The following is a 19,433-nucleotide window of genomic DNA, read 5'->3' on the forward strand; positions in this document are numbered from 1 at the left end:
TTTATTACGAGTTTAAAAGAGCGCGAGCGTCATTAACGTGCCCAGACGCGACGCTTTGAATTTGCGCGTACAATGAATGAATAACATCGCGTCGGGAGCTGACTAGTAAAAAAGCTACAAAATTAAAAGACAAGGCGTCTGTATTCTAAGTTAAAAAGCCAACACACTACAACATTTTTAAATGTTTCAAATAAAGGATCTCATGGGTCTATCTTCTAAATTCTGCTGATGATTAGATTATACCCTGACATTACGCCAATAATATCAGTTTATACATTTTCTTCTGCTCAGTAGCGATCGTGTCTTTCTCTTCCACTTGATTTGTGTATAGCATATTTAAAGTAGCAATGCGATATAAAAGCACTTATGCTCATTTACTGAAGTGGGATTCTGGAACTGTGAATAAATTGAATAAAACAGCAAAATAACAACAACAACAATAACATCTTCATTAAACAAAAAAGAGATTACCTTAGATAAAGTTTGATTAATATGTACATACAGTAGGCTACCGGTAAAAGTCTGGACCCATTACTATTTTTAATGTTTTTTGAAAGAAGTTTATTATAATGCTCTACAAGCCTGCATTTATTTGATCAAAAATACAGAAAAAAACAGGAATATTCAGCAAGGATGTGTTAAATATATAAAAAATGATAGTGAAGACTTTTTTAAAACAACTTTTTAATAATCAAAAATCCTGAAAAAAAGTATCACAGATTATAAAATAAATATTAAGCACCCTTTCTAACATTTGATAATAAATCAGAATGATCACTTGACACTAAATTCAGCTTTGCATCACAGAAATATAAAGTATAGTAAAATAGAAAACCATTATTTAAAATTTTAATAATATTTCACTATATTATTTTTCTGTATTTTTGATCAAATAAATCCAGGCTTGATGAGCATAAGAGACTTCTTTCAAAAACATTAAAAATAGTAATGTGTCCAAACTTATGTACTGTGTAAGTAAAAATATACTGCTTTTAAAATTAAATGTTGTATAAATAAAAAGGTTAGGAATCATATTTGTTTCAAGTGTTTTTTTTATTGGGGGTGGGGGGCCTCCAACATGAATTTTGCCTAGGGCCTCCTAATGTCTAGAACCGGCTCTGAGTATGTGTAACGAACGCATCCATCAGATGCTGCGAGGCTAAAGCCTAATAAGCACACAAAGAAGCACAGCTCATAATGCAGGTGTGAGAGTTGTCGTCATCTATTTTGGAGTGATTGCAATGTATTCTAAATATAAACTTGTACTGTAGATCAGCGTCATTTCTGGAAAAATCATTCACCGCTTTATTACGAGTTTAAAAGAGCGCGAGCGTCATTAACGTGCCCAGACGCGACGCTTTGAATTTGCGCGTACAATGAATAACATCGCGTCGGGAGCTGACTAGTAAAAAAGCTACAAAATTAAAAGACAAGACGTCTGTATTCTAAGTTAAAAAGCCAACACACTACAACATTTTGAAATGTTTCAAATAGTCTAAAGGATCTCATATATATGGGTCTATCTTCTAAATTCTGCTGATGATTAGATTCCTGACATTACGCCAATAATTTCACTTTATATATTTTTTTTCTGCTCAGTAGCGATCGTGTCTTTCTCTTCCACTTGATTTGTGTATAGCATATTTAAGGTAGCAATGCAATATAAAAGCACTTATGCTCATCTACTGAAGTGGGATTCTGGAACTGTGAATAAATTGAATAAAACAGCAAAATAACAACAACAACAATAACATCTTCATTAAACAAAAAAGAGATTACCGTAGATAAAGTTTGATTAATATGTACAGTACCGGTAAAAGTCTGGACCCATTACTATTTTTAATGTTTTTGAAAGAAGTTTATTATTATGCTCTACAAGCCTGCATTTATTTGATCAAAAATACAGAAAAAAATATATATGTGTTAAATATATAAAAAGTGATAGTGAAGACTTTTTTAAAACAACTCTTTAATAATCAAAAATCCTGAAAAAAAGTATCACAGGTTATAAAATAAATATTAAGCACCATTTCTAACATTTGATAATAAATCAGAATGATCACGTGGCACTAAATTCAGCTTTGCATCACAGAAATATAAAGTATAGTAAAATAGAAAACCATTATTTTAAATTTTAATAATATTTCACTTTATTATTTTTCTGTTTTTTTGATCAAATAAATCCAGGCTTGATGAGCATAAGAGACTTCTTTCAAAAACATTAAAAATAGTAATGTGTCCAAACTTATGTACTGTGTAAGTAAAAATATACTGCTTTTAAAATTAAATGTTGTATAAATAAAAAGGTTAGGAATCATATTTGTTTCAAGTGTTTTTTTATTGGGGGTGGGGGGCCTCCAACATGAATTTTGCCTAGGGCCTCCTAATGTCTAGAACCGGCTCTGCTGAGACTAAATACAGGGGCCACATGTCTGATCTGTCCGAGCACAAGTTGCACTGTTGGGGATAAAACTTCTCCAGCGAAGAAAGGACGAGCTGTGTCAATCAGTCAGTCAGTCATTACGGGCCAGGTAAGCTTGTTTTTACATAGAGGCTAGTTGTCACAAGCTTCATCCAGGTTGTGAGGTAACGAGTTATAAATTGCATGAAGGCTTGTTTTCATTCGCAGTGTTTTTGTAATAGGTTGCTTGCAAAAAAATTATTCAAAGGTTCACGGGGTTATTATTATATTTAACTAAAACTTAATTACAAACATGCTACTTAAAATTAATTAAATAAAACATTTTATTTCAGCTAACGTTAGTCTAGTTGTTTTCTAATTTCTCATTTAGTTTAACGTTATGTACTAAAACAACTAAAACTAAAATAAAATTTATATAAAAACAAAAACAAACAAAACAAACACACAATATATCGGTCACCATATCGATATCGGCCGATGTTCATTTTAAATGTTATCGTTTTCGGCCTATAAGAAAATTTGGTCGATATATTGAAGCCGATACATAGCCTAATGGATTATATTCTTCAGCTGAGACACTGTTCAAAACTGTTCAAAAAGGAAAATACAGTTAAGTGTAACATGTGCAGCACAAAATCTGTCATATAGCCTAGGCTACATAAAATTATAATGAGGACATCATTATAATTGTGTGCTTGGGACATGGCTTTTAATGATAAGACTTTTGTTCTTATAATCAGGCTCTCAAAATTATAAAAACTTTGGATTTTGATTTATCGGCCAATATATCGGTTATCAGCTTTCAAATATAAAGAATTATCGTTATCGGCCAAAATGTTCATATCACATGTTAAACAAAAGCTGAAACAGAAAAGAGATAAATGTCAGACAAATTTATTGTCACGTGTGTTTACGATGTTGCAATTGACTAATTACTATTTCCTGGCCAAAACAATATAATATATTTATATGTTACAATTTACATATAGCTTTTTCATGATTGTTTTTTCGTAATTGTTTTACTGTTTGCATTTTGCCTATAATGTTTAATGCAAGGTACTACAAACTAAGACTAGGTCAACAACATGTGTGACAATAAACAACCACGTTTTGATATTAAAGACTTTAATGTTCATATACAGCAACGGACCTTCAGAAATAATAATGAAAAATATTCACAGGAATAAATGTGACAACTAGCCCCAGCGTCTAAAATATAAAATTTGCTTTTTAAATTTGCTATTTATCTGTTGAAATTTTACTTTTTACATATTTACATACATTTTATGCCAATTCATTATATCTTAGCTTAAATCTTGCACACACACAAAAAAAAAAACATATAAAACTTTATTCTCCCTTTTGAGTGTCATGGCAAAGCATGCTGGGAATTAGAAATCACAGCCCAAGTTTTAGTTAAATTTAAGTTAGTCTAAGTTAAAATAAACAAGTTCATTAAACAATTAAACAATTCAGATGACTTAAAATGTGTCAGCTTTGTGAACTCCAAAGAAAAAGAAAGTTCTAAATACTCATAAAAGTTTAAACTAATTTGTTTAATTTAAGTTGACCCTACTCAAACCAATTCATTATTTTGAGAATTACAGTGTTGAAAATCATCTCGTTCCAGTTGCAATGTCAGGAAAAGTTCAAAGCGGCTACTCGTATGAGTTCTGCGACGCTTCACATTCATCAGAAGTGCTGGACGCTCTTCACGAGTTCCACAGCAGCGGTTTGTTCACGGACATCACCCTGCAGTCTTCATCCGGACAGCTCTTCCACTGCCACAAGGTTGTCCTATCAGCCCGCAGCTCCTATTTCAAGGTAATGTTCACCTTAGACATGAGAGAACGTCTGAATGACTCCATCAACCTACCTTGCATAGACGGGGAGATTCTGGGTGCTTTGGTGACTTACGTCTACACTTCAAAGATCAGCATAACCCAGAGCAACGTTCAAAGTCTTCTGGAGGCCGCAGACCTGTTGCAGCTCAGCTCGCTCAAGAAAGCCTGCGAGAACTTCTTGATTCGTCTGCTGGATGTCGACAACTGTCTCGGGATGCACTCATTCGCCGAGCTTCACGTGTGCTCTTCACTGGAGCGCGCGGCCTTGAGGATCATACTGAGCCGCTTTGAGGAACTCACACTTCAGGAGGAGTTCCTAGAGGTGGATTTCCAAAAGCTCGAGGTGATTTTAGCAACTGAGAACCTTAATGTGTGGAAAGAGGCGACGTTATTGGACGCTGTGGTGAAATGGGTCGCCCATGACGCGGCTCCTCGAATAGACCACCTGAAAGAGCTTCTCAACTGCATCCATCTCGACATAAATGATGTATATCTCAAAACTGCTTTGGATCTACGCAAACAAAGCTTTGAAAGCAAATTGCGATCCCTAATTCTCACCTCCTTGAAGCCAAGCAAAGGTTTCTCAAACTGCTGCAAAAAACTAACATGCAGCTTGTATGTTATTGGTGGGTATTACTGGCATCCGTTGTGTGAAGTCCACATGTGGGACCCTGTTTCCAACACGTGGGTTCAGGGCAAAGACATGCCTGACTTTGCAAGAGAGAGTTATAGTGTGGTACTTCAAGGCCCTGATATCTACGTGACCGGAGGATACAGGACAGAGACTGTAGATGCTTTAGACACCGTGTGGATTTATAACACAGACTCGGATGAATGGACAGAAGGATGTCCGATGATCACAGCCAGATATTACCACTGCTCCGTGGCTTTACGGGGGTGCATATATGTCATAGGCGGATATACGGCAGGAGCTCCTACACGAGAAACTGAATTCTATGACCCCTTGAAGAAGACATGGTTCCCTGTGGCGGATATGATACAAGGTATGAGAAATTCAAGTTGTGTCTCAAATGACTCACCATATACCAATACTATGTACTCAACTGTGTAGTAGTGTATGAATTTTATAAGGTTATTTTGTCATCGAATATAAGTCTTATAGCCCCTCCCCCTCAACTAGTGTCCAACATCCCACAATAAAGTGCATGATCCGAGTATTTGAAGTTCACTTTTGGGAATTTTCTGTGTAAAAACACTACTTTCATACTATAAAACGGCACAGAATAGTGCATAGGTAAATTGGGATGAATCTTCAGTTTATTTACACACAACCTTTTACTAAAAAGTGTGGTTTTTTTTTTAAGCGGCCTCAGTTCTGGAAGTATTTTTTCCCTAATTTTTTGTTGGGATTAAAAAAAAAAAACTTCAATAAATAGCCATTTGCCAAATCTACCAGATCTATCTATCCAAGATGAATTACAACATATTTTCAGCAAAAAAGTATGTGAAAATAGGACAAAAAAAGGACAAAAGTACAAGACTGTGCACCTAAATGTTGTCGTGTCATTTGCAATGTTTCATGTATTACGTAATGAAATCAGAAACCATGGTATATAAAACATTCTCATTTAAATACAGTAAGATTTATTAGTAGTTTTGTTCAGCAAGGAAGCATTAAAAAATGATCAGTAAAGTCAGTTATAAAGTTATTTTATAAAAAAATGCTGTTCTTTTGAACATTCTATTAATCAAAGAATCCTGATAAAAATGCATCAGTTTTCATAAAAATTTGAAGCAGCACAACTGCTTTCAACAGTGATAATAAGAAATGTTTCAGTTGAAAATCAGCATATTAGAATGATTTCTGAAGGATCATGTGACACTGAAGACTGGAGTAATGGTGCTGAAAATTTTGCTTTGATCACAGGAATAAATTACACTTTACTGTATATTCACATAGAAAACAGAGCTCTGTTTTAAATTGGAATAATATTTCAGAATATTACTGTTTTTGTTTGTATTTTTAATCAAATAAATGCAGCCTTGGTGAGCAGAAGATACTTCTTTTAAAAACATTAAAAATCTTACTGACCCCAAACTTTTAAACGGTAGTGTATGTGTAGTGCAGCTTTTCACTACGATTTTAGCTATTAAAAGACAGTTTAAAAAAAAAAATTATGTTGCAAAATGTATTGTCTTACACAGAAAAACTTTAAATACCAAAGACTTAAAGGAACACTCATTTTTGTCTCAGTGCATGCATTGTTTTAGTTTGACAGGGTCGGCGCTAGCTTAGCTTAGCATAATGAATGGAATCCTTTGTTGCCATGCCAGCTAGCATGTCCTGACTAAAAGTGATTAATTACTAATTACTTCTTGTGGCCTGCGTATTCACAAGTACAAATAGTGATGCAGGTTAAGACTAGGCGATTTCCCAGGCAGATATTGACTTATATATTAAGGACTATATTAGGGGAAGCACAGGCGAAGCACTACTACTTGGGCATGATATCTCTGCGCCCAAGTAGCAGTGCTTCGCCTGTGCTTCCCCCAATATAGTCCCAAGTCAATATCTGCCTAGGAAATCGCCTAGTGTTAATCTGCATCGCTATTTGTACTTGTTGTGAATACGCAGGCCACAAGAAGTAATTAGGTGGGTTTTTAAAAAAAATTTATATCACTTTTACTCAGGACATGCTAGCTGGCAACAAAGGATTCCATTCATTATGCTTAAGCTAAGCTAGCGCTGACCCTGTCAAACTAAAACAATGCATGCACTGAGACAAAAATGCATTTGCCCACCTATCTAAATGTAGGAAGGAAGGTGAATAAGACCTATTTAAAAAAACGGTGGAGTGTTCCTTTAAAATGCCTGTTGATGGAAGTTCATCGTTTTTTTTATTTTTATTTAAAGGTGTGGGAAATGCAACCTCTTGCGTGGTGAATGAAAGAATCTATGTAACTGGAGGGCATTATGGGTACAGAGGAACCTGCACTTACGAGAAGATTCAGACTTACCGGCCAGATATCAACGAGTGGACCATCACAACGATATGTCCACATCCTGGTGAGCCACCTACGCTTCGTATCAGATGAGCCAAAATGTGTTCTCCACCAGCATCCTAACAGAAATGAGTCCATCTGGTTTCTCTCATAATGATATTTGACCTTCTTCACCATCCCTTATCATTTGAAAACTCATCAAAACTCTTTACTTTCAGAGTACGGTCTTTGCTCGGTCTCCTTGAATAATAAGCTTTATCTGGTCGGCGGTCAGACCACCATCACAGATTGCTACGACCCCGAGCAAGATGAATGGAGACAGATGTGTGCGATGAAGGAGAGAAGGATGGAGTGTGGATCGGCCGTTATAAACGGGTGCATCTATGTAGCAGGAGGGTATTCATACTCTAAGGGGACGTATCTGCAGAGTATAGAGAGGTACGACCCTGAGATAGATTGCTGGGAGATAGTGGGGAACCTCCCATCGGCCGCACGCTCACACGGTTGCGTTTGTGTGTTCAGCATGTGAAATCACTAAACAATCACATTCAGTGGGGTCTAAAAGTCTGAGACCACCATGTATTTATATAAACCTGACAATAAAGAGTTCAAGCAATGTCGTAAAAGGAATAAGCAATAAGCAAACGAGATGTATAACCAGACACCAGCTTCTGTCAGCGTTTCTGAGGGAATCTAAACCCATGCCTTCTTCAAATCCCACCAGAGATTTTCTATGGGGTTCAAGTCAAGTGACATTAGCCGTGTTTCTATTACCCTTCAAATTGCGCGAATTGAAAATACGCCCAATGGAAACGCGTCAATTTCGCAAAAACTCCCATTTATCGCAAAAAAATGTACGCTTGCATGAGGTGGTTTTTCAGGCAATTCAGAAAAAGAAATATTCCGCAAAGCTGCAGTGGAAACAGTTTTTTGCGCATTTACAGTCACCTGACGTAGATGACGCGGTTTGTTTGGACAGAATACAAGACAGAGTTCTTTATTAGATTCATGACAGAAGAATTACAGGAATACTGGATTCTAAACCTCAAAGAAATGTCACAATCAAGACTCTGAAGCAGAAATGAGTGAGAAACACCTCATATGTGCCGCTCTCAAGTATAAGGGTCTTTCCTTGCCATTAATGATTGGATAACACACATACGTCTCCTTTGATTAATAATAATGGCCAGTGCGGAGGCTGAGATATACATAAAGCTACCAACGTCCGTTGCTATGATTTTTGGAATGACTTATCACAAGAGAAAAAAATAAGTTTTAGTCGCCATTTCGCAATAGTTTTTTGTCAACATTTAGAAAAAAATGGCAAAAGTTTTGCGCAAATCTGTAATGGAAACACGCCTTGTGATGTGTAAAAAGTTCTTTCTTGTGCTTTTGGGTCAGTAGTGGTGTACGTCTTGGAGTTCTGGCATGGAAACCATCTGCGTTTAGTACTCGCATTACTGAAAACCTCAGTGCCTGTTGCCACCAACTCTTGCTGTAGGTCTTTTGCAGTCACTCGAGGGTTTTTCTGAACCTGCCTTCTCAGAAATCTGGTTGCAGCCGTTGATAGCTTCCTGTTCTGCCCCGTTCAGGTAGTGTAACCGCTGTTCCTTTAACTTTAAACTTGTGAACTGTGCTTCCAACGGTGTCTCTAGGAACATTTATGGCTATCTTATTGTATCCTGTTCCTTCTTTGTGAAGGCAGTGATATATTTCATTCTCATACCATTCTTTTGGTCAAACGTGACACTCAACAAACCTAGCCAGTTCAGATATTTCATGTGTTATAGCTCAAGCACACCTGGTGCAACTAATGAGCCCTTGATTGGTTGCATCAGGTGTGCTTGAGACATCTGTTTTGCAGATTTGTGCTGTTCTGAGGGATTCTCTTCAGGGCGTTGAATAATCTTGAGACTGCAGAAGTCATTAAAAGTTGCATTTTCAGTTGAATTTGGGGAAACCACTTGAAACATTTGTTGTGTTGAGCTATTTCAATTACTTTTGTTTGATTTGTTCATTGCAAACAGCTGTAAGTCTATACATTTTGCCAATAAACCTGATTTGCAACGGGGGTTGAATAATTTTAATCACAACTGTATATCATTATCGTTCTTGGAGTGAACGGGCCTTAAATCCTAGTGCATTGCAAATCCACTCTCACATCATATTCACTAAACCTTTGGCTCCGCTCTCTTCCTGATCCGAATGCCTGCTCTGCTTGTATGACAAATCTATTTTTAGAAAATTATTTTTATATTTTAGACAACAAAATAGGGGCAATAGTATGAAATAAAATATTTTTCCATACTTATCCAGACATGGAAATGACAAATCAAATTCCATACTTTTCCATTCTGCGTAGGAAGGAACCCTGCAAATTTGTTACATTGATCATCGGACTTTTTGTACATAAGGTCAGATGCACAAAATGCTCTTTGGATAATCTCAAATCATACTGGAGATCATGATCATCAGGTTTTGTTCATGTCAGCTCCGAAAGGGAAAAAAATATTAAAAATGAACTGAAACTCATGTACATTTTCAGTTTTGATTTATCACTTGAATTGTTACCCTGAAAACCTCAGACTTTTGAACCCCACTATATATATTATAACTTGTGAATGGTGTCAATATGAGATCATATTTGTTCAACATGTGAAGCCACTGATATGAGAAGCCACTGATATGAGAAGCAGTTTGTCTGTGCTGGAAGATAAAGGGCTGTTTCTAAATGTATACTGACAATAGATTACAGCACTTCACTTTTTGCAGTGACTTTATAATATTTTGCAACTAACAACAAAACTACTGGTATTTCAAACATGATTTAAATGTATTTATTCCTTAATCAGTATTCATTTACATGATTTTGAATTTGCAATACAATTGTGAACCCAGGATGTTTAAAAAAATGTGTGTGATGTGTAATTTATTGTTTTTAGTTATGATGATGATGATGATGATGTTCAACTGTGTATGCTGCCAAAAATTTGAAAAGCACAAATTGAAATAAAGTTCCAACAACAGTGTGTTTGTAAATCTCTGCGATATACCCACCCAAAAATGATACAGTATGTAAATGTATAAAATTTATTTTGTACAACAGTGAAAAACCCTAGTAAAATGTTGCAAAGCAACACAAACTCCTTTTCCCCCAACGCCTTTATGTTGGAGTGAATCGAATGAAGTCCACTTGAATATCAACCTACAATAATCAGATAAAAACAGAAATATTATATTAGCAGTTTATCATAGTAAAGTCTGATACACATGTTGCCATTTTTTGTGGCAGTGTAAAATGTGAAAATGAAACTTCTCAACTCAAAACATGGACTTACCGACTTCTTTTTGTGGAACTTATAAGATGCCGGCAGGTCATATCTGAGCTCTGTGAGGAAGACAACATTTTAAGATAAATAAAACATCATTATGACTAACTATAAAGCTTATTACATCCTACAGGTATTGCAGAAACTCCTCCATGCTCTTGTAGTTCAAAAACAAAACAATAAAACAATACCCTTCAAAAGTTAGGAATTAAATGTTAATAAAATAAAATGTTCGGAAACATTTTTAATGTTTTTGAAAAAAACTAAAATCTCTTGCTCACCAAGGCTGCAGTTACTTGATCAAAAATACAGTAAAAACAGTAATATTGTGAAATATTATAACAATTTAAAATCACTATTTTCTATTTGAATATATTTTTAAATTTAATTTATTCCTGTGATGCAAAGCTGAATATTCAGCATTATTTCTCCAGTCTTCAGTGTCACATGATCCTTCAGAAATCATTCTAATATGCTGATTTGCTGCTCAATAAACATGTATTTTTATTATCAATGTTGAGAACAGTTGTGCAGCTTAATATTTGTGTGAAAACCAAGACACTTTTTTCCAGGATTCTTCTTTTGAAAGTTCAGAAGAAGCATTTATTTGAAATAAAACAACTTTTGTAAAGTCTTTACTGTCACTTTTGATTCATTTAATGCATCCTTGATGAATATAAGTAATAATTTCTTTCAAATAAAGTCTTTCTGAACCAGTAGTAGCCTATGTGTTTATAGTTGTGATAAATGTTACCTGCAATGACTTCCATTTTCACTTTCCAGTCATTTACTTTCTTCTGAATGTGCTGCACAAAATTGCAATTCAATTGTAAGTTATGTTTTCTCATGTATAGAGTTGAAGCTGCTAAATTACGACACAATGGGGTAACTTACATCTCGTGTAGAGGTCTTGTGAAGGGAATACACTGCCGTACTTGCCATAGAAATCGCTGTCTGCAGGAACTGCATGTCAATACCTAAGTTTGAAGACATGGAAGTATAAGTTAAAGGAGAACTCCGGTCAATTTTAACATTGAGCTCATTTTATTGTACATTTGGAGTGCTGTCAATACAGAGAACAACTACAAAAATCGGTGTTGCCTACACCGAGTTATTCTATTTTTAAAATTTGCACCCTGTTGACTTCAATGGGGCAAGTTTTAAACCTGCTTTTAGGCTCTTAACATCCTTGATGTGTCATTACAAGTGCACAGAAAATGTGAGTGATTCCTTCTGAGTGAACACGAGTGGATCTGACTGCAGTAGATGCGAAAGATATGTATAAAAATGATGTTATTTAAGCCAGCGCAAATACCTGTTTACATCCTGTTTTTCGGTTGAAGTCCAAAGTAGTCGATTGCCGAGTTCACACGCATAGGTTTAGTTACCTATGATCACGCGCGTGAACTCGGCAATCGACTACTTTGGACTTCAACCGAAAAACAGGATGTAAACAGGTATTTGCGCTGGCTTAAATAACATCATTTTTATACATATCTTTCACATCTACTGCAGTCAGATCCACTCGTGTTCACTCAGAAGGAATCACTCACATTTTCTGTGCACTTGTAATGACACATCAAGGATGTTAAGAGCCTAAAAGCAGGTTTAAAACTTGCCCCATTGAAGTCAACAGGGTGCAAATTTTAAAAATAGAATAACTCGGTGTAGGCAACACCGATTTTTGTAGTTGTTCTCTGTATTGACAGCACTCCAAATGTACAATAAAATGAGCTCAATGTTAAAATTGACCGGAGTTCTCCTTTAATGTGAAGTGAAGCATTGCATGCAGAGGATAAGCTGACTCTTACCCTGGTTGTGCTTGGTGCCAAATGGCGGGTTCATGATGACCGTGTCAAACTTCTTGCCGTAAGACGATCCGATAGAGCACACGTCACACTGGACCACATCAATGTTTGACAATTCAAATTCCTCAACATTTCCTTTGAATATGTCCAAGGCGTCATCATCGATGTCAAATCCAACACACAGTCTTGTAAGGAAAGATTACGGTTATGTTGATTCACATCATTTTTAAACTCGAGTTAGGCCATGGAGAGAAGGATGGAGTTGGTCTTACCCAGCATCAAGGACTGCAGCTCCTATAGACAGAACTCCACATCCACAGCCCAGGTCTGCAACTAGTTTATTCTGTATGTCATCAAATGTGTTGTGAATGGTGTACAACATGCAGCCTACAGACAAAGCACATAGGACAACTGAATGCAGGGCTCAACATTAATGACGTTAACAACATTAATGAATGTATACTGAATTGCGGTATTCAGATATGGAATACAGATGTGAATAATATAGCATATAGACTACCGTTCACAAGTTTGGGGTCAGTAAGATTTTTAATGTTTTAAAAGAAGTATCTTCTGCTCACCAAGGCTGCATTTATTTGATTAAAAATACAAACAAAAACAGTAATATTGTGAAATATTATTGCAATTTAAAACAGCTGTTTTCTATGTGAATATACAGTAAAGTGTAATTTATTCCTGTGATTAAAGCTGAATTTTCAGCATCATTACTCCAGTCTTCAGTGTCACATGATCCTTCAGAAATCATTCAAATATGATGATTTGATGCTCAAGAAACATTATCATCAATGTTGAAAACAGTTTTTTACATTTTTATTTCATGATGCTATGATGAATAGAAAGTTCAAAAGAACAGCATTTATCTGAAATGGAAAGCTTTTGTAACATTAAACACTACCGTTTAAAAGTTTGGGGTCAGTAAGAATTTTAATTTTATTTTTGGGGGAAAGAAATAAAATAAATTAATACTTTTATTCATCAAGGATGAGTTAAACTGCTCAAAAGTTACAGTAAAGACATTTATAATGTTAGGAAATATTCTATTAAATAAATGCTGTTCTTTTTAACTTTCTATTCATCAATGAATTTTGAAAAAAAAACATTAAAAATAATAATTATTGTTGTTTAGCATAAAATCAGCATATTAGAATGATTTCTGAAGGATCATGTGACACTGAAGACTGGAGTAATGATGCTTTCATCTGAGGAATAAATTACATTTTAAAATATATTACAATAGTCATTTTAAATTGTCATAATATTTCACAATAATACCGTTTTTTTTATTGTTTTTATCAAATAAATGCAGCCTTGGTGAGCAGAAGAGAGTTCTTTTAAAAACATAAAAAATCTTACCGATCTAAAACTTTTGACCAGTAGTGTATATATAAAATATATATAATATTTAAATGTGAAAATATATATATATAATATGTGTGTGTGTTTATTCACCTGATACAGACCACATCCATACGTTCAAAAGTACGCATCTCACATTAAATAAATAAAAGTGTCATTATTGAGTCTATAAAACAAAAATACATAATCCTCACCCGCTATATGAGGACTGGTGGGGTACTGCTCCAGGAGGATTTTGGGCTCCTCAAACCCATCCACCTGCTGAAGGCAGCTCTCCAGCTCTTTAAGCTTCATAATTTACATCAGATGATCAGTTAATCCAGCTCATATCAGCCTGTTGGTATATGTCAAGCTAATGTTAATCGGATGAGGAACGTTGACTCACTGACTCTCTTAACTGAAGCGCCTAATGATCATGATGGATCATGGATGGTCTCCTTCTGATATATGGTGATTTTCCTCAAGTGGAGAGTTCATACAGTGGATCGCATTGATATGAAAACCAAATGAAAACATGTAGTGCACTTACATGCGTTTTTTTCTTCTTCTTCTGCAAGATTATCTTGCAGGCCTATCATATTAGCGCCATCTGCTGGATGATTACCACCATAAGTCAAATTACCAGAGGTGTAAAGTCAGGTCAGAAAGTAAAAATCCAGAAAGTAAAAATAAGTAAAAATCCAAATTCAAAAAAACTTTTTTTTTCTGGGTCTCAGGAGGTTATCCTTCTGAGACCAAGAATGTCGTCACATTGTTTAGAGCACAATAAACAAATGGTAAAATAAACATTTTTGAAAAAATTATATTTTATTCATATGTTATGCTATGTCCTCTGTAGTGGACACCAGGACTAAGTTGTTTAAAAAATAAAATGACATGAAATTAAATGTATAGGCAAAAACAATGGGATTTTTTTTTTTTTTAATTTCCAATACATTTTGGGGTTTCAGGATTTTTTTTAACCAAAATTTGTATAAAGATGATTCTCAACTATGTTATGAAAGAAATAACAGAATGAATTGATACAGCATTGTAATTTTTGCAATATGTGAGTAAAATGGCCATACATTAATATTCCCATTCAATGCAATGTATCTATGCACTGTATCTTTGCACATTAATGTGTTCTTGGAGCAACATTTAATGAAAAAAGAAGTGTAATAATTGGAGTAATAATTAGCAACATTTTAATAATATCTAATATTTCATAGGAATATTGATGTATAATTTATTTCCATATTCACTTGTTGTGTCTCACAAAATGCCTGATAAAGACGATTTAAGTCCTGATGTCCTCTACAGTGGACACGTATGAAATCAACGCCCTGTTTTGTAACAGAAAGTACTTTTTTTATTTGAAACCCCTTAACATTTTCCTGAGATGTTGTTTTATGAAATACAATTTGAAAAGTAGTCCGATTTAAATTATAATTACAATATATTTTCTTTTATTAAATCCAGACAAGACAGAGGTACTAATCATCGGTTCAAAAAACCGCCCACAAAACCTCTCACAATACAACTTTAACATAGTAGGATGTCCTGTTACTTCATCCTCTACAGTAAAAGACCTGGGTGTTATACTAGACTGCAACCTGTCTTTTGAAAATCATATTTCATATGTTACAAGAACAGCCTTTTTCCACCTTAGAAACATTGCTAAGCTATACATGCTATCAGTTTCTGATGCAGAAAAGTTAGTTCATGCATTCATGACCTCGAGACTGGATTACTGTAATGCTTTATTAGCTGGTTGTCCTGCATCCTCAATAGACAAGCTACAGTTAGTCCAAAATGCCGCCGCTAGAGTTCTTACTAGATCAAGAAAATATGATCATATAACACCGATTTTAATATCACTATAAAGTTCCGTATTAATTACAAGGTATTGCTACTGACTTGTAAGCCCTAAACGGCTTAGCTCCAGTCTATTTAACGGATCTTCTATCGCCCTATAATCCATCGCGCTCTTTAAGATCACTAAATTCGAGGCGTTTGGTCATACCTAGGATATCCAGATCCACCAAAGGAGGGAGAGCATTTTCACATTTAGCTCCAAAACTCTGGAATAGTCTTCCTGATACTGTTCGTTGCTCAGACTCGCTCTCCCAGTTTAAAACTAGATTAAAGACGTATCTCTTCAGCCAGGCATTCATATAATATTCTTAATCTTACAGTTAAATCCGGCCTCTAGTTCATAAACGCCAGAGGAGAACTGGCCCCCGACTGAGCCTGGGTTCTCCCAAGGTTTTTTTTTTTCTCCATTAGGTCACCTGATGGAGTTTTTCGGTTCCTTGCCACTGTTGCCTTTGGCTTGCTCAGTTGGGGATATTTGGGGATATTTAATTTAATTAATCAATCAACAATACTATTGATCAGCATTACTAAACGTGGACGTTTTCCACTAGAAAAAAACATTGATGTATTATTTTAATTTAGTACTGTGACGCTGCTTTGATACAATCTATATTGTGAAAAGCGCTATATAAATAAACTTGACTTGACTTGACTATATTATCATATTTCCTACATTTGATCACTAAATTAATGTCAGACATATTTAAAGACCAAGGAGAAGTTGTTTTCATGGTGAAACCTCCAAACATTTGGTATCTCTGAAAAGTCCTGAATGTGCTCTTTACAGAACACCCAGGTTGTGTCATGTGACATGTATGATGTCAGAGAAATTCACTAAAATATAATGTCCACTACAGGGGTCCGTTCTTCGTACGTTGCTTATTACATCCGAGATCAAATGACACATCCAGGATGATATCATCGTGCGAATCATGATCTGGCTAACTCGGTTCTTCGAACACACTTTCCGGATATGATTAGTATCGCTGGATTGAGTTATCTGAGATAATTGCGCGTTCATGCGCTGGTTAAAAGGGGATATGTATCGATCGTAGAAACATTGATCAGCAACGCTGCTATTGGCTGCTCAGCGTGGCCAAAGAGCGCGCTCAGTTTTTCTCCTCAGCTGAGCAAAAACTAATAGTCGAAGTTTATTCTGAATTTTAATGTTTAATCAAAACGCCACCTCAAAGTCTGCAAATGCCAGGAGAGAGGGCTGGCAAAAAGTAGCAGACAATTTAAATCCGTTAGAAGTGGCCATGTTAGATGTTTTTATCACTTATTAGCCTATATTTTTGTATTTTAATTTTGCATATTACTTTGTGCATTGTAATGTCAGTCACCATACTAGAACATGGGAACAAATAAAAGTGAAGTACAACAATATTCTACATAATGGTAATTTTTAGTTATATTATAATCTCTTTTATAAAAGGTACTGTTAAATAAATGGTTGTCTGTTTATAAAAGCAACCAAGAAAAAGGCTGAGAAAAAAATAGAAAAGATCTTAGTACTGTAAAATATTTTTTGCTGCATTAAATTAAGGCTGTATAGTCATTTCAACTGTTAAATCTTGAGTAATGATGAATTGCTTTGACTTGTGAAAGTGAAAACTGATAAACTTATGTTAATGTAAAAATATTTTGCCATGAGTTATTGATCACATTTTCCCCCAGTGTAGTTCATTGTAATGACATTGTGTTTTCCTCTTTTGTGGCTGAAATATGTGCAGTAAGTGGACATTTTCTAACTTTCCAAAGGACAGAAAGTATAAGACTTTGTAATGTCCATTTGTTTCCATTGCACTGGACAGTGAATAAAGCCTCTCAGATAACTGTCATGGAGGAACTAGCCTACCTGCAAGTGCATAAATAACTTTTACTTAATTTATACTTGTATGCTTTATGGCTGCAATATAAGTTGCAGGATTCCACATCTACAGAAAGGCCTACAGAAGAGTCTGCCCAGACAGAGGAGACATAGGCCTACAGGTGGGCAGTGGATAGCCAACTTTTCCTTTTTATTTGTTGCATGAGGCATGTGTCTAATATCTCTTGTTGCAGGCACTTGACCACTGGCTTTTCTTTACAAAGAACAATTGAAATAAAACTCAAGGAACTAAGCATATTTGTCTTTTATTAAACATTTAATGAAAAGTGTTTTTTTTTTTTTTTGGCAATGTTGTGTAATATGGCACATGCAGAAATGTCGCAGGCCCTGTCAAGGTGTGCAACCCTCAGACTTTTCAGACACTGAAATCTTCCCTTTAGTTAGCCAAAGTTCATTTCCTTGTGTGCCCTTGTCCTGGTGCTGCATTGTAACTGGTTTGGGTCAGGGAATGGGGTCATAAAACACCTGTCTGCAGGAACATGTCATAATCACCTATGAAAAAATGCAGTTCTGTTAGGATCAGCATAAGTGTGTGTAATACAGTGAGCTTGATATTTAATTGTGGAACTTTCCTTACCACTTTAATGTGCATAAATGTGAATCTCTGCAAATGTTTAAGTCATGCACAGATCCTTGCCATTTTGCTTTCACATTTGTGATATGGAAGATTTTAGTTAACTGCCTTTTTAAAAATTTGATATAGGCTAATATTACTAATTTTGAATATTAAGAATCAAAATTGTAACTGGGCTGCACATTTACATTGTGAACCTCCTTTCTGTTCACATAATCCCCTTCATTGAGGCCTTGATGGCAGTCTATAGTCTGGTACCAATCACGTTAGTGAAGCCTGAGTGACATATAGGCCTACTGTAATCGGCATGGTCATGATTGCATGATATTCATAAAAATTTATGATAGCCAAAAAAAAAAAAAACCTGCTTTAAAAAAACTGCTTTACAACTTTGGGCCTTAAGTGGCTTGGAAATGCCACAAAAAAAAAAAAAAATAAAATAAAATAAAATAAATATATTTATTACACCTAAAAGCCCCAGGTAAACTCCGAATGACACAACAGACAGCACTTTCCATAAATTTCTCCGCATCTTCAATAGTGTAAAGGAAAGAGCCACTCACAAATAATCTTAGGGCAATGCAAACAGTTTGTGCTGTAGTTAAAGCCCAAACTGCCCGACTAAAGCCCGACTCCAACAAGTCGAAAATAAATGTGCGTTTCCAACAAATTAATAATGTAAACGACAATCTCACGAGTCACTAGAAAAATATATATCTCAGAAAGTGGACTATTGCGCTGCACTGACTTCCCGTATCAGCTCCGCTTATGAAGCCATGCACAGTCTAATCCTGTTAACATGAAATAAGCCAGTGAGAGCCCCCACCACACCAAGAGATTTTTTTCTCGCCCAAGCGCGTGGAAGAAAAATCCTTCTTTTTTTACATTTTCGAAAAATGGAGCGTATATTTGCACTAAGTGCCTGTCTTTTTGGAAAAAAGACGCCCACCACTAAATATCTACAGTGGCATAGGTTGTATAGTCCAGGCGTTTTAAGCCAAAATGGGGGTCAACTGTGAACAAATTGCAACAGAATCAAACTCAACTGATTTTGTATCCTCAATATGTCCCGAGTAAGGAAAAAAAGCCCCGAAGAATCCCATTAGAGGAAAGTTCTGAAAAAGACCCAAATATATCCTATTCATACGCCTATTCATTCTTTTTCTCACATGAATAGGGTAAAAATTTTAACCTTTAGATATCACCATGAAAATTACTGAGTTGATTACTTACATCAAGACAAACAAAAAATGTATTACAAGTTTTTTTAAATTGTTTGTTAACATGGACAAACGGTGCATAATCTAATTACAGATGTGCTAGTTTGCATAAATACCACAACAGATCTAAACATTGGGTAAAGCCAG

At 35.4% G+C, this 19,433-nt stretch overlaps 2 protein-coding genes across 3 annotated transcripts; one reads left to right on the plus strand and one right to left on the minus strand.

Annotated features, from left to right (window-relative positions):
* The first annotated feature begins 2,410 nt into the window (after positions 1-2,410).
* On the plus strand, positions 2,411-8,118 carry klhl23 (kelch-like family member 23). The gene is made up of 4 exons (XM_081369229.1): positions 2,411-2,531; positions 4,053-5,270; positions 7,142-7,294; positions 7,449-8,118. Exons 2-4 carry the CDS (start codon positions 4,058-4,060, stop codon positions 7,757-7,759), a joined length of 1,677 nt encoding a protein of 558 aa, XP_081225355.1. The 5' UTR covers positions 2,411-2,531; positions 4,053-4,057; the 3' UTR covers positions 7,760-8,118.
* A 1,863-nt stretch (positions 8,119-9,981) lies between these two features.
* mettl5 (methyltransferase 5, N6-adenosine) lies at positions 9,982-14,309 on the minus strand. 2 transcript variants are annotated; one of them, XM_081367878.1, is made up of 8 exons: positions 14,274-14,309; positions 13,939-14,078; positions 12,640-12,754; positions 12,371-12,552; positions 11,454-11,536; positions 11,314-11,365; positions 10,569-10,618; positions 9,982-10,435 (listed from the first exon to the last, which is right to left on the minus strand). In XM_081367878.1, the coding sequence occupies exons 2-8, from the start codon at positions 14,036-14,038 to the stop codon at positions 10,394-10,396; spliced, it is 624 nt and encodes a 207-aa protein (XP_081224004.1). In that variant the 5' UTR covers positions 14,039-14,078; positions 14,274-14,309; the 3' UTR covers positions 9,982-10,393. The 2 variants fall into 2 exon arrangements, with proteins under 2 accessions (XP_081224004.1, XP_081224005.1); XM_081367879.1 differs by having other exon boundaries at positions 13,939-14,032; positions 14,130-14,298.
* Between the last annotated feature and the right edge of the window lie 5,124 nt (positions 14,310-19,433).

The sequence above is a fragment of the Scardinius erythrophthalmus genome (assembly GCF_964197995.2).
Source record: "Scardinius erythrophthalmus genome assembly, chromosome: 6".
Taxonomy (NCBI): domain Eukaryota; kingdom Metazoa; phylum Chordata; class Actinopteri; order Cypriniformes; family Leuciscidae; genus Scardinius; species Scardinius erythrophthalmus.